The following is a 14,816-nucleotide window of genomic DNA, read 5'->3' on the forward strand; positions in this document are numbered from 1 at the left end:
ACCGAGAGCCGGGAGGCTCCAAACAGCTGCACCTGGCTCGAGCCCCGGCATCAGCTCCGTACCGGCACGTGCAAGAGAATAGGTCTTATAAAGAGAGGCTGAGAGCCATGGGACACCATAACGATTCTGGAAAAGCGCAGGCTCAGGAGGGACCTGGTGGCTATTTATCAGTACATAAGGAGTATACATCAGGATCTGGGAGAATGTCTGATCACCAGAGCGCCCCAAGGAAAAACAAGGACCAACGGACATAAACTCCTACAAGACTATTTTAGGCTGGACATAAGAAAAAATTTCTTTACGGTCCAAGCCCCCAAGACCTGGAATAGACTCCCTCCAGACGTGGTGCAGGCACCTACTCTGGACTCATTCAAGAAACGCCTGGATGTTTATCTTGCTGGGGTCCTTGGACCCTAGCTGACTTCCGGCCCCCGGGGCAGGGGGCTGGACTCGATGATCCTCAATGTCCCTTCCAGCCCTAATGTCTATGAATCTATGAACATTGCTGACTCTCACTGAGTCTGTAATCCAGCGTTGTTGGTGCAGTTAAGGGCCACAGGATGTGGAACCACTGCCTACCAGCATCATGGCATGAGGTTTCTGCTTACATAGCCTTTTCTGTAGCCTTATGACACTACACACTCATGTTTAGTGTACTGACTACTATCAGTCTTCCTCTGTTACTGCCTCCCAGAATTCTCCCTCCGAGTATGCGTATCTACAGTATTTTTTCTTCTTTATGTATTTGGTGACTCCATATGATATATAGATCTAGTCTCTTCATGCCTCATTAATTGCCTCAGTCTCTCTGACTACAACTTCTGATTTAGAATCTCCTATAGTTTTAATCCATCATAGCGTATTCAAACTATAGCAACCATGGGATTTGTAAGTCTTTTCTATTAATCTGTTTTGAGAGTTAAAGATTTTGACAGTCCTCTTCCATTATTTTATCAGTACTTCTAAAGAACACTCAGACTAAAGAGGGACGACTTGTGGGGCTAGCTTTTTCCTAGCATGTAAGCTTATGCAGATACCTCACAACCAAAGACCTGAATATACTGTGGTAGGCCAGACCAATTCATATAGTTTCAGACTGTCTACAGATTAAGGAAGACAAAATTATCATATCACATAGCTCATGTATAAAAACATTCTTGACCACAGGACTATAAGTTTTAAATGAAGGTTAGCTTCTGAAGCAAGGGTTCATCATAAATTCTTGGGCCATGGTCAGAAATGTCTTCTGGTACTAAGGTCTCATACCTTAAAATTCCCCAAATCTCCCCTACCAACTTTAAAGACCAACACAACAGCGACTACTCTCCCAGAACAACTCTCTGTTAGTAGTTCCATTACTTTGGACTGCATTTCTTTTTAAGCCGTTAAACAAATATTATACAGCCCTTGAAATTCACAGCCAGGTGGCTTCCTTCTGCCTGCAACTTAGCCCTTGTAGGCTGTGCATGGGCTGAAGGTAGTTAAGTTGCAGTCCCTGGGCTCCCACCTGGCTGCTGCTCCCCCTCCCTCCCCAGGGAGCAGGGCAACGCAACGCAGGGAGCTACAGGCAAGTCCAGGCAGCATGTAGCAGTGGGAACTGCTGGTGAGCCTGTGTTGCGTGCAGCAGGGGTAGGAGAAAAAAAAACAAATATTAGGGCTAAGGGAAAGGGGGGGAGGGGAAGGAAGGAGAGACTGTGCCTGCATGGGGGAAGACACTGGTGCAGTGGAGGGGATGCCCATGGGGAGCAGCAGGGGAAAGGGGGAAGCATCTGCACGCCGCATGGTCCGGTGGCCTGCATGGTGTGGTGCCCAGAGGCTGAAGTTGGACAGCCCTGGTTTAGAAGAGGTGTCCCTTAGTTCTTTTCCCAGTCAGTGGCTAAAAAACAAAATGAGAGGAACCGTTGGGACCTTCTTGGGGACAAAAAGGGGAAAGACAGAGGCCCCCAAACGGCAAACCTGTTAGAATTTCCTATGTACAAATTCCCAGTGGGAACCTATTACATTAGACGCTCTTAGAAAATATATTTTCCCTGCATTTCCTAGTTTTACTTTGAATCTTCAGAGCTGCAAACGACTCACCTCTCCCTGAGCCTGTGACCGGCTTTTCGGTTTCTCTTGTCCAGAAACTGCTGACATACCAGTATCTGAGATCCTCACAGTTGTGGGCGTCAAAGTAGCTGTAGTAACAGCTGTTGCAGCAGCTGCCATGTTTTGGCCAACCTGTTCCAGTGATTTTCCTGCCTCTTTACAACCAGCTCCAACCAGCAGTGCTTGACCAGCCGCTGAGGAAAAGGGAGTGAATGGTACAGGTGTCTCACCACCGACTGGTTCATCCTGGACTACCAGAGTTCGGCCATTCTCTTTGGTGTAAGTGGCAAAGCGAATGTTGCGATTAATTGGAGGAACAAACGGAGGCAGCTGCTTGGCCCTTGGATCCAGCCCCGCATCACTGCTGGTTCCTCCTTTCCAAGGGCCTCTGCTTCCCTCGCCTCCATCACTCCCATTACTATCTGCTTCACCCCTCTCTTTTAGCTTCTTTGTTGCAGGATCGCACCCAGGATCCGAAGCAGTTTTCCTCCTCCGTCCATCCTTTCCTTCCAGACACTCGCGTTTCTTTTTCCCTTTTGAAGATTTAGCTGTCTTTACACCTCCGCCCTAGAAGAAGCAAAATTATGCAATTATTACATACGGTCCCCCTGGCTGTGTCAAGAAAACCACAAGTTTCACTCCCTTCCCAACTCAATGGAAAGCAGTCCGTCTGCTGGAACAATTAACGTGTTACTCTATTCTACTCTAGATGCTGCTCTGGCAACTTTTAATAGAGGAAACTGTAAGGAGGCAAAAAAAAAAAAGGTAAGCCTTTGTCCTTTTTATGTTAAAACAGGGTCGTCAATAAACAAAAATAATTTTTTCATTAACTGACTGACATCAAGCAATGTTATTGTGGCAACACCAGTACAGCAGACCTTAAAGAAACAGAAAGCCAGTGAAAGTAATGACTTCAAAATACTTATGGTCGAGAGCCTGAACTATGAAACTATTTATATACTGCATCTTACTGCTACAAGTAAATTGCCACCACTTTCTTTTAGGGCAAAGCTTTTGGTCAAACACAGCTGCTACCATTGCCAGGATTCTGCAGGAGGCAGCCTGCTCTACACTGCAAAGAGCAACCACGCGGCTCCAAACTTCAAGTAGAAGAATCATTTAAATCAGGAGGGCAGATCCCAGATTGCTGTGGCATGAAGTTACAGAGTCTGCTGTGTGGGGACCAGCCACGACCCCTCTCTCAACAAGGACCTAAAGGAGGAGAGGAACGTTTTCCTACAATAAGAGAAAATGACCAGCAGGACCCGCTGTCAGAAAACCTCTTACAATGAAAGATGACATGTCAAGATGCCAAGAGCCACTAAAAATCATTTCTAACTTTGTAAACCAAAAGCAAGCCTGAGCTGACAGAAAATGGATCGTTAATAGAAACCAAGAAAATAATCTGATTAGCGACACGACACCCACTAATCCCCTCCAGCAGAATTCTCAGATGCCCTCAGCGAACAGCACCCGTTGCAGTTCTTTTTTATCAAGTGACTTCAAAGGCTTTCCAAAGCTCCAACTGTATATGCAGAGACCTGATAAATAACAGTACCTCATTGGAAGGAGCCGAGTTGTCCATCACCACATGAATAAGTCGAGGATCCACTGACTTTATCTCACCACTCTGATTTTTATGGGTGTGGGCAGCAAGAAGCACAGGAGGAAGGAAGAAACGCATTGAATCAAGTTATCAGCTTGGAGACTGCACCAAACAGCCCATCCCACCCACTTTCTCTACCTTTTGTACCCTGTTTCCACTTCCTTGCTAGTCTATCTTTAATTTACCATTCTAATGGTTTCACTTTTTCTTCAGTTATGTGGCCCTCGAACTTGGCTCTCCCTTTGACTGCATTCATATACTTGCCCCGCTGAGCACTTTGGGCACGCTTCGGCCACGAAGCATACTTCCCTTTAAATGCATTCTTTTCTCCCTTCCTTTCTTTCTAACCTGGCAAGGAAGTGACTCAGTTTGCGTGACCCATTCCCTAGCAGCCTCACCCAAAGACAGGAGATTGGAAACTAGTCCATTAGAAGATTTAAGGCAGGTGATGGTTTCTTGCCCCATGACTTCATGTTTACTTTCTACTCAAGTGTCACCCTGTCCCCCAAAAAGAAGCAATAAAGCATCTCTTCTATTAAGACTGTCTCCCCAGATTTAATCAAACAGAAGATACGTGGATACAAGAACCCAGCTCAGAGGCAGAGACCTGAAACTCCCACAGCAAGCAATAATGGCCAGAAACACCCTTCCCTCTCCAGGGTTTGAGGCAGCAGAGCGGGCGTCTGTAGGGATGGGAGGGCACATGGGAAAAATATTTTCTTTTGCAGAGACGGTGAATGGGGGTGGAGAAGTGAGACTGGGTTGGACAGGGGGGATGCTCTCCTAACTAAGAGGCAGGGAAGTAGGGAGCGAGTGGAGTAAAATAGGCTGTGTTTGAATTTGGGGGGGAGGAGTTTATTTTGTTATACTCTCTTATATTATTTTATTATGCTTTAAGTTTTGTTTTTTATTGAAAACCACCCAGCCCTTTCTGGGAAGGGCAGCATAAGCAGTTGATAAATAAATAAATACATAATAAAAAATTACGACATACATATTCAAACAAAAAATACCCTATATATTATCCAACTCTGGCGTTAAATCCAGATAATCTACTCAGACATTTGTGCTGGCTGTTCCTCCCTGGGCAAGAAGTACAATAATCAGTGTTGTCAATGAAGGGTCACCATGCTATCAACCACCTGGAACTGACATGACTACTGGGATTTTGGAGAAGCTAAAAAGTCTGCACTTTTAGCTCAACAAAAACCAAAACAATAATTTAGGTTACACCAATGTGTCCTCCCCTGGGGTATATCATCAAACAAATGCAGCATGAGCGATGGCAATTTCTGTAACCCATGTAACCTATGAAGTAGCTGCCAAAAAAAGAAGATACTTCAAAGCCATACACCAATAGAAAAATACATGTTTCCATTCAGCAGACTCTCTATCAGAGTCATTAGTTTTTTTCCACCCTACAGTAGCTTGTTCTCAACAAAGATCTCTCCTATACCCTCTCCCCTACCAGAATTGCTGAATTGTGTACTGTCTTTTTATTATAAAGCCTGCGGACGTTTTGTCCATAAAGCATCGGGTAAATGATTTTACATTTAAGAACCACTAGCCAAGAACAAATAGATGTATTTTTTTTGAAAAATAAGTTCACCAGGTGATGCAACAGAATCACATTTCAGAAGCACAAACAAAAGGTATCAGATCTTCACCTCAGTCACAGACACCTCCATAAGGCGAGTGATGGGGTCTTGACGGCTCACCACACCACAGAGCCAGCTGTTTTCATCCTCTGGTTGGTACACCTTCACCCGTTGGCCCTGAACGCTGTAAGGACCTAGAAAAGACGCACATTGATTGAATATACCTTCGAACAAATTATACTAACTGTACCATTACAGGTATATAATACAGGTAGTAATATATATATAGCTTGGGGTTGAAAGTACCAGTGCTCTGATGCAAGGAAACAGATTACAAAGTTTTATTACAGCTTCTGCTGGTTGCCAGCAGCTGTACTCTGCAAGCACAGGTCTCTGAATAAAAATGACCATCAGCCTCAGGGGTCTTCACATTTGTTTCTCAATGATTCTCAGATCAAGTCTGTTAAGTTTAACAGAATTGTTTTCTGGATAACTGAACACCCTCCTCCAGCTTTGCAAACATGCACCAAATTCTGACTCCCTTCTTTTCACTTTTGCTCTATCACCTACAAACAAATTAATACTTAGAAAAGTGAATGTGTAGCCACATAGCAAGTAACACAACCTAACCGTCAGCTTGGTTTGTTCTACTCTTTGTTCTATTTGTGACCCTCATTTGCTCTGTGGACACTGCAAGGCTCCCATTTGGAACAAGGCTGCCACTTATCCGTAGCTGAAGCATTAAGTATAGGTGGAGCAGACCAGCAGACTTATGTAAACCACCTGACCAGAACATGAGCCCACAGTTCATCCAGAGGTAAGAATTTTTTCCTGCTATAAAAGCCAGTATGCAGAGTTCATCTCCTGGCTCCCCACTAAACCTAGAAACAAAGAACTTGCCTGAACAAAGGAAGAAAAGCAACTCAGACCACAGGGGCCTGTCTAGTCTAGTATCCTGTCACTGACTGTAAATTATGAGATGACCAGCTCATTTGAGGAGCATCGCCTTAAACAGAGAAGACATGCTTATTAAGCCAAAATCAGTTTTGCTAAAATCAAAGTCACTAGCTCCCCAGTAAGATCCACATCATGCCAATGTAACGCAGTGTCCCTGGGGCGGACATCAGCAGCATGGACCAAACTGCACCGAAAGCCACAAGCTTCCACTGGTCAAGCTGAAGAGCCCAGGCTGCTAATCAAAGGTTGTAACAGATGCAAAGCTACATGCTCTAGGCACTAGACCAGGGCAGGCAACTACTTTGTGCAGCAGGCCGCTTACTGAGTTCTGGCAAGCCATCGAGGGCCGCATGACAGGCAGCCAGGGGCAAATAAATATTCATTTTCTTAATTTTGGGGGGGCCCTGCGGGCCGGATAGAATGGCCTGGCGGGCTACATCTGGCCCCTGGGCTGCATTTTGCCCGCCCCTGCACTAGACTGTCAGAATACCACATAGCGCAAGTCTGGGTCAAATCCCGTTTAACATTCCAGTCATTTATGAACACAGAGCTGCTAAGGCTAGTCCCCTACGTTTCCCTGTAGTCATGTTCAAGATGCTATCATTAGACTTTGAGACAAAGTAGTTTTCTTCAGTTGCACAGAACTCAAAGACGACTGAAGGGATTCAGTTCTAAATTCCCACGAAACCCAGCTCCAGGCAAAAGCTAAACATTTTACATTTCAAATCTAAAGATCTGATTATTTGTAAATACTGACTTACGCTGAAAGAGGTTTTGTCACTTTAAATAGAGAAACCAGTCATTTTCCCAGCTGAAGGCACTTTTGACACAAATGATTAACCTCATGTCACAAAAAACTCGGGACACATTATCTATGAAAGGGGAACTTTCAAATATAACCAGCCATACGTATCGCTTTGACTCCTTTCCTCAACAAAACCCAAGCATAAGTCAGTACTCTGGTGACACAATCAAAATCGTTCTGAAATGAAAAACCAGTCAGTTTTACCTCTGCTAAAAATTTCCTGGAGCTTCTGGTCACCGATCAATGCATTGACAGATTCTCGCAGGGCAGGCTGCTCCTGCAGAATTTGATTCTGGCTCTCCGTTCCCATCTGACAGCAATGGAAGAAAACACAAAACATTTTGACTGGAAGATTCAAAACCTCTCAAGACTCAGATTCATAGATGTTAGGGTTGGAAGAGACCTCAGTAGGTCATTGAGTCCAACCCCCTGCCCAGAAGTGCGACGTCCAAAACTGGATGCAGTACTCCAACTGCAGCCTGACCAATGCTGTATAGAGGGTAAGCATCACCTACCTGGACCTGGTCGTCATGCATCTCCTAACGCATGATAAAGTGCTGCTAGCCTTGTTGATCACTTTGTCACATTGACAACTCATGTTCATCTTGGAGTCAACTATGACTCCTAGATCCCTCAGCAGCACAGCTGCGGAAAGAAGGTCATCCCTCCGCCTGTAAGTGTTGGTGGTTCTTTTTGCCCAGGCGCAGCGCTTTGCACTTGTCTTCGTTGAACTGCATCCTATTTCGTTCTGCCCAGTTTTCCAATCTGTCCAGATCAGCCTGGATCTGTTCCCTACCCTCTGGTGTGTTAACTTTACCCCACATTTTGGAATCATCTGCAAACTTGGGCAGGGTGCTCTTCATGCCAAGACAGTAGATAGCAGAAAAGCTGCACTACTTTACATTACATCCTGAAAACTTCCAGCGATGGAAATTCCACATAATGCTGGCACCTCTGTTCTGAGACTCTTATGGGAAAAACATCTGACCTCCACCCAAACCAGAAAAAACGAAGCAGCCTCTCTTAATATATCAAGAACTTGATCAAGACCTGCAGAAGCAGCTTTGCAACTCCCATAGTAATCATTCACTCTGAATATGGAAGAAGGCCTAAATGCTGCTGATTTTTACAACAGCAGATAAACAAGAACCAAAATACTTAAGGAGGGTTTCCTGATTTGGAAAGAGGGCAAAGTGAAATCTATGCTCTAAACATGCTTAATCAAGTACCTGAAAAAGACGGAGTCCACTGGCATCAGACAGGAACCTTAGGCGCCGGTCCAGAAGAAACTCCACTGGAACCACAGAGCCTAAGCCCAGCTTATCTACTAAAGGAGTGAAAGTCTGTGAAGAACAAAAATGGCGGTCAGCAAAAAGGCTGGGAAAACCCTCAGACGTAGGTGATCCTCTCCAGCAGTTCTCAGATTTTCAATGGATAAAATAATCATTTGTAAAATACATTCTTGCCAAAGCAGCAGACACTTTAAACGTGTCCTGCATAAATATTGCGGACAAAGAACAAGAAGAACTCAAGCCTCAGTAATTTAGAAAAAGGGCAGAGTAAAATAATTTTGCTTTGTCCAGGGCTTCTGGCAGTCAGCTTTGGTAAGACAAGAAACTAAAATTAAATCACGGATCACTAAGACTTTTTCTCAGTACTTCTAAGGAGCTTCACCAACTCCAGATGAGAGGTCATGTGAAAGCCCTGCCTTGAGTTCTAACAACCTTTGTTAGAACTCAAGGCACAGTTCAAATGAGATGTTCTTTTGGGTGTGGGTACTACTAGAGCATGCACATCCCAATGCAGCCCATTCTTTGTACTGCACTTGTAATAAAAATCTGTGACCAATAATTCTAGTACTCCAGGAAATCCCGGACATAGCTATTTAACAAGGACAAGTTTATACTCTCATTCCATGTAAAAGTAAACACTATTTTGGATTGACTAATGAAGGGAAGCATTACTTGCTACTATAACTGTCTGACAAACAAGTGCATGTTAGGTCAAAGAATCATAGAAAAGTGGGGCTGGAACGGGACCTCATAAGGCCCTGCCCACAGCAGGATCATCCTTCACTAAACCATCCCAGCTAAGTGCCTGTCTAACCCACTTCTGAAAACTTCCAGGGATGGAAATTACACAATTTCTCTAGCTGCCTGTTCCAAATGCTTGACCATTCGGAGTCAAAAAGTTCTTCCTTGGAAATCTCCAACCTAAATTTTGCCTGCTGCAGCTTAAGGCTATTGCATCTAGTCCTGTCCCCTACAGCCAGAGAGAAAAGCTTATCTCCATCTTCTCTATAATGACTCCTTATAAAGACTGTTAGCAACCCCCCCCCACCCCATTTTCTCTTTTGCAGACTAAACAATCCTAGTTCTTTCAGCCTTTTCTCATAAGACGGGCTTCCCAGACCTCTAATCATTATTGCTGTTCTCCAATGGACTCTTTCCAATCTGTCTCCATCTTTCTTGGAGTATGGGGCCCAGAACTGGACACAATTCTCAAAGGTGAGGCCTCACCAGTGCTGAACAGAGCGGAAGAATCATAGAAGCAGAGACAACGAGGGCTGGAGGGGACCTCAGGAGGTCACATCTAGTCCAACCCCCTGCTCCAAGCAGGACCAGCCCCAACTACATCATCCCAGCCAAGGTTTTGTCAAGCCAGGCCTTATAAATCTCCAAAGATGGAGACTCCACCACCTCTCTGGGTAACCTGTTCCAGTGCTTCACCACCCTCCTAGTGAGAGAGTTTTTTCCTAATATTCAAACTCAGCTTCCCTTGCTGCAGTGTGAGCCCACTGCTCCTTGTCCTGTCATCTGCCCCCACTGAGACCAGTCCAGCTCCATCCTCTTTGCAATCACCCACCATGACTTCACTTGATTTGCAAGAGATATTCCTGGAAATGCAACCCAGTATTACAACCCAGATGCAAGAGCACTAGAGAACAGACTCCCAGACGAAAACGCCTTTATAATATTCACTTCTAGTTGTAAAGAGTTATTTTAAAATATGAATGCTTGAAGGGGTTGTGGGGAGGCAGGGAAATCAGGATACTTTCTACTTAGAAGTGACCTACAAAGGACAGAATAAGAGATGTTTTTAAAGGTGACTCGCTAAGGAAAGATTGTGGAATTCTGTTTTATGATTGATAAAAGCAGCCTGAAACACACCAAAAGCTACTTTGCTACGTTATTACCAGGAGCACTGCATCTTGAATCTTCCTTTTACATTTGCTGGTGAACTCCTGAAGGACCAAGAAAATAACATGTGCTCACTCTCGGACACTAACTTACGGGGAAGAAATACCGAACCAAAGATGTTCTCTCAGCAGTTTCCCATGCAACTTCAATAGAGATCAACAAAAAGGTTTCAGCACCGACTAACATTTCTCTCTCTCATTTGATTTCAATTTAATCTTCTCATGTTTTAATTTCATTAGTTTTCATGAAATCCCCAGAGTCCTCCAGAATAGAAAGGACTGGAACAGCAAGTATGAAAACATTGGCATAGCTATGGTGGCAAGGTCAACGTGAAGGGGTAGCATATGCTGACAGAAGGTTTCCTTTGACACAGTTAATCTGTTTCCCCAAATGAAAAATGGAGCTGGCAGCCAGCAACAGCTCTCTTCTCTGTGCATCTTTCCACATACTCCAGGCAATACAGCTATTCCAACAAAAACTTTGGGGTATAGCACTTAGCCTATTAAAAATGAAGGGGGGCAGGGGGAAGTCCTTATAAATTCTGCAGGAATCACAGCTAGGTACTATGAGAAATAATCTTTCTAAAACCTTCAAAAGGTCCTCACTACTTCATCGCTGTACAATCCCAAGCACCTGAAAAGAGTTCCTTCCATGTGCAACCTAAACTTCCCCCAAATAATCAGACCTCTGAAATGAGACCTGGAGTTTGTAAGCTAAGTTGCTTGGGATAGCATGGTCCGAACACAATCTACATTAGGAAATACACATCACAACACGCGAGAACCTCCGACTTCGCAGCCTCAGGGATAACAGCACGTTCTGTCCAGATCCCAACTGCGTTTTCCACTTCCCAAATTTGTTCCTGCCTCACCTCAATATAGCTAAGGTTGGGAAGCAGCATGTAAGCCATAAAAAGGACCTGATAAAGCTAATCCCAACTTCAACAATTACATGGCTTTTTTCCATGCTGAGACTGTCCTGGCCAAATACTTACAAGTGCAGGCCAATGTGTGAGAGAGACCCGAGCTCCCTGAAGTGGAATTGGATCATTTCGAGGAGCCCAAACCAGCGAGCCTTCCAACAGCAACACGATGACCTCTTCAGCATGAACTTTCACCCAGGCATGTTGCTTCCAGTTGCAGCCATCAAACTCCACAAAGATCTGCACGAGATTTTAAGAGGTGATTTAAGAACACATTCCAAACCCCATGGGTGAGAGGAGGGAAATCCTGCAAACAGCTACGGAGAAAGGGACTTCACTGTCAGTCAGGAAGATTAGCACCATGTTAGAGCATGCTTCACAGCCTGCCAGACTGTCACGTTTACACAGCTACCAAAAAAGTCAGCTGAATTAAGAGCAACCAAACAATGGGAAAGTCACTTCCTCCCACCCAAACCTTGCCTTGCCTCGGTAACCCATACAGCAGTCCACCCCCTTTCGCTCAGTCCTCTGTGTTTACAAACACTGCTATCATCATTATTCACGGAATTTAAACTCCTCTGCAGTCAGAAACACTGTGTCTGCAGAACTCCCACCAACGCCGGGAGGTCGCAGCCTTGCACGCCGTGTTCCTCTCTCTGAACCCTGGCAAACCTTTCAGTCCGCAGGAGACTGGGGCTGCTCAGATGCGCCGCTTCACGATAGGCCTTGTGCCGTCTCACCTACAAAACAGACCGCAGTGCACAATATTCAGCCTGAACCTCCCAGGTGGCACCTGTTCCTCAGCCAGGTAAACAGAAGTAAAGACATTAAAATGACCCGTGAAGTTAGAGAATGTGTGTGACGAAGCCAAGAATAATATCCTGGAGTCTTAGCCCCTAATCTACGCACTAAGGCACCATCCCAGATGCACCTACTGCTGCAATACTCGGTCTTTACTTGTACAGCCCAAGGGCCTCTCATAAGAAACAGCTCTTCTACATATCAAACCAAAATCGGTAACACATTCCCACACCATAGGAAACAATGTCAATTTGTACATTACAATAAAGTTTGACTAAATTACCATAAGATCATTGAGGTCGATCGGAAGTGACAGAAACTGAAGACAAACAACTCCCATTTTTGGTCAGCAGATGCTAGCAGCCACCCACGTCTTCCCACACCCAGCTCAAAAGTTTGAGCCCAACAGAAGGAAGCATATCTGTAGCTGCTCTCCTGCAGAATTCCTGAACTGTAGCTCACAAAGAAAGGGGGCAGGGTCTGTACAGCTACAGCTGCACACTTGCTATGCACGCGTGGGCAGCCCTTGCATTTAGAACGCTGACATGATTTAGCACGCCAAAGTGACTGGAAGGTGCCACCCTTCCTTCATTCAACTTCATTAACACGGCCCATTTTCACTGGAGGGCTGGACGGCTTTTCTACTGCACGCACTGTCAAAAACCTATACTTCTGCTACTTCGGCAGCTGAGCTCTTAAAGGCTCACAAAGGGATTTTCTTTTCACGCGCAGACACGCGTCTCAAAATAGCTAAAGAATTGTTGGTACAACTTAAAGCACACACACGCACCCTCCCCTCACTCCGGTGCAGTGTAAACGTGGAGAACACCTAACTCCCCCAAACAGATCTTAGCTTCCCAGAAATTTGGCCTTTTAGGTTAAAGTGGACTTAATGAATGCAAATAGTTCAGCAATCTGAAATAAACTGCTGGCAGAGTGCCAGCGTTAACACAAACACGCCATTGCTTAGTGGCACAACAACGGTTGTTGCGTCTTCTCTCATTTCTAAGCAGCACCAGGAGCCTCTTATGAAAATTACTGCACACATGCAAAGCACAAGTATCGTAACGAAAATGTTCCAAGAGGCCTCTAGGAATAAAGAGCCTAAGTGTCATTTACAGGGTTTATGTGTGTATTCGATTTATACAGTGCCCTTCCCAAACCCGGGGGGCTCAGGGTGAGGACTATCCTATAAATCAGCAGTGGAAAGGACTTGGATAACCAAATAAACATGATGTCTGTCAATGATGATGGTCACAAAAGCTAATGCCAACTTGGATGGATAAATGGGGGACTAGTAGGAGTAAGGAGGTGATACCATCTCCATACAGGACGCTACTGAGACCATTAATAAAGTAAATATCTAGTTATTGCATCCATGCTACAAAGGAAGTGTAGAAAAACTGGAAAGGTCTCAAAAAAGAGCTATGAGAAAGAAGTGAAGTCTGGGGAAAAAAAACCTGTTAGCAGGAGACTTTAAAAGTTCAGTTATTTAAACTTATCAAAAGGAAGGGGTATTTTATCATAAGCTACATAGAGCAAAAATTTCTCACAACAAAGCGTTCTTCAAATTGGTAAATACATAAAACATTGCCGAGTTCTTTAATAGCTTCATTAATGATTTGGACAATAGGATCCAGTGCACACGTAGCAAATTTGCAGACCACACCAAGTCAGGCGGCGTCACGGATCCTCTGGAGAGCAGAGCTGGGATCCAGAATGACCTGGATAGACTGGAAAAATGATCCACATCAACCAGATGAGATTCAACAAGGACAAGTGCAAAGCCCTGCACTTGGGATGGAATAACTGCACGTGCAAATACAGCCTGGGCAATGACTGCCAGGGTTGCTGGGGGTCATGGTGGACCATAATAACCTCAATACAAACCAACAGCGTGCTCTCACTGCAAAAAACCCCCAACATCTCCGGGTTGTATTAACAGGAGTGTTAATTGCGAGTCAAGACAAGTGATTCTTCTGCTCTATTCAGCACTGGCAAGGCCTCACCTAGAGAACCGTGTCCAGTTCTGGGCCCAAAACTTCAATAAGGATATGAACAATTTGGAGAGTCCGGTGTAGAGCAAAAGGGGCCTGGGAGGCAAGACATATGAGGAAAGGCTGAAAGACTGGGAGTTATTCAGTGTGGAGAAGACAAGACTGCGGGGCGAGGGGGCATGTGATAAGTCTTCAAATACCTGAAGGATAGCAGAGAGGCTGGGGATGAGCTTTTCTCTGTGGCTGCAGGGGACAGGACTAGGAGCAATGGCCTCAAGCTGTAGCAGGAGAAATTGAGGTTGGAGAGGAGAAGGCACTTTCTGACCATAAGATTTCATAGATTTCATAGACATTTGGGCTGGAAGGGACCTCGGAAGATCATCGAGTCCAGCACCCCGCCCAAAGGGCAGGAAGTCAGCTGGGGTCATACGATCCCAGCAAGATAAGCATCCAGTTTGGTCTTGAAGGTGTTCAATGTAGGCGCTTGAACCACCTCTGGTGGCAGGCTGTTCCAGACCTTGGGGGCTCGGACAGTAAAGAAGTTCTTCCTTATGTCCAGCCTGAAACGGTCTTGTCGTAGTTTATGACCATTCGACCTCGTCATCCCTTGGGGCGCTCTGGTGAACAAACGTTCCCCCAGATACTGGTGGTCACCCCTGGTAGACTTGTAGGTGGCCATCAGATCACCCCGAGCCTGCGCTTTTCCAGGCTAAAGAGCCCCAGGGCTCTCAGCCTGTCATCGTAGGGTCTGCTTCCCTGACCTCTGATCATGCGCGTGGCTCTTCTCTGCACTCTCTCAAGCTTCTCCACATCCTTTTTGAATTGTGGAGCCCAAAACTGGA

At 45.2% G+C, this 14,816-nt stretch overlaps 1 protein-coding gene across 1 annotated transcript in view; it reads right to left on the reverse strand.

The window, feature by feature from the left end:
• Positions 1-14,816, reverse strand: part of KDM3B (lysine demethylase 3B) — a 74,421-nt gene that overhangs the window by 36,132 nt on the left and 23,473 nt on the right. The window contains 6 exon segments of the mRNA XM_006035604.2: positions 2,080-2,655; positions 3,647-3,718; positions 5,362-5,486; positions 7,259-7,364; positions 8,284-8,397; positions 11,249-11,416. Coding sequence (XP_006035666.2) covers positions 2,080-2,655; positions 3,647-3,718; positions 5,362-5,486; positions 7,259-7,364; positions 8,284-8,397; positions 11,249-11,416 — 1,161 coding nt within the window.

Source organism: Alligator sinensis, unplaced genomic scaffold (assembly GCF_000455745.1).
Source record: "Alligator sinensis unplaced genomic scaffold, ASM45574v1 scaffold1170_1, whole genome shotgun sequence".
Classification (NCBI taxonomy): domain Eukaryota; kingdom Metazoa; phylum Chordata; order Crocodylia; family Alligatoridae; genus Alligator; species Alligator sinensis.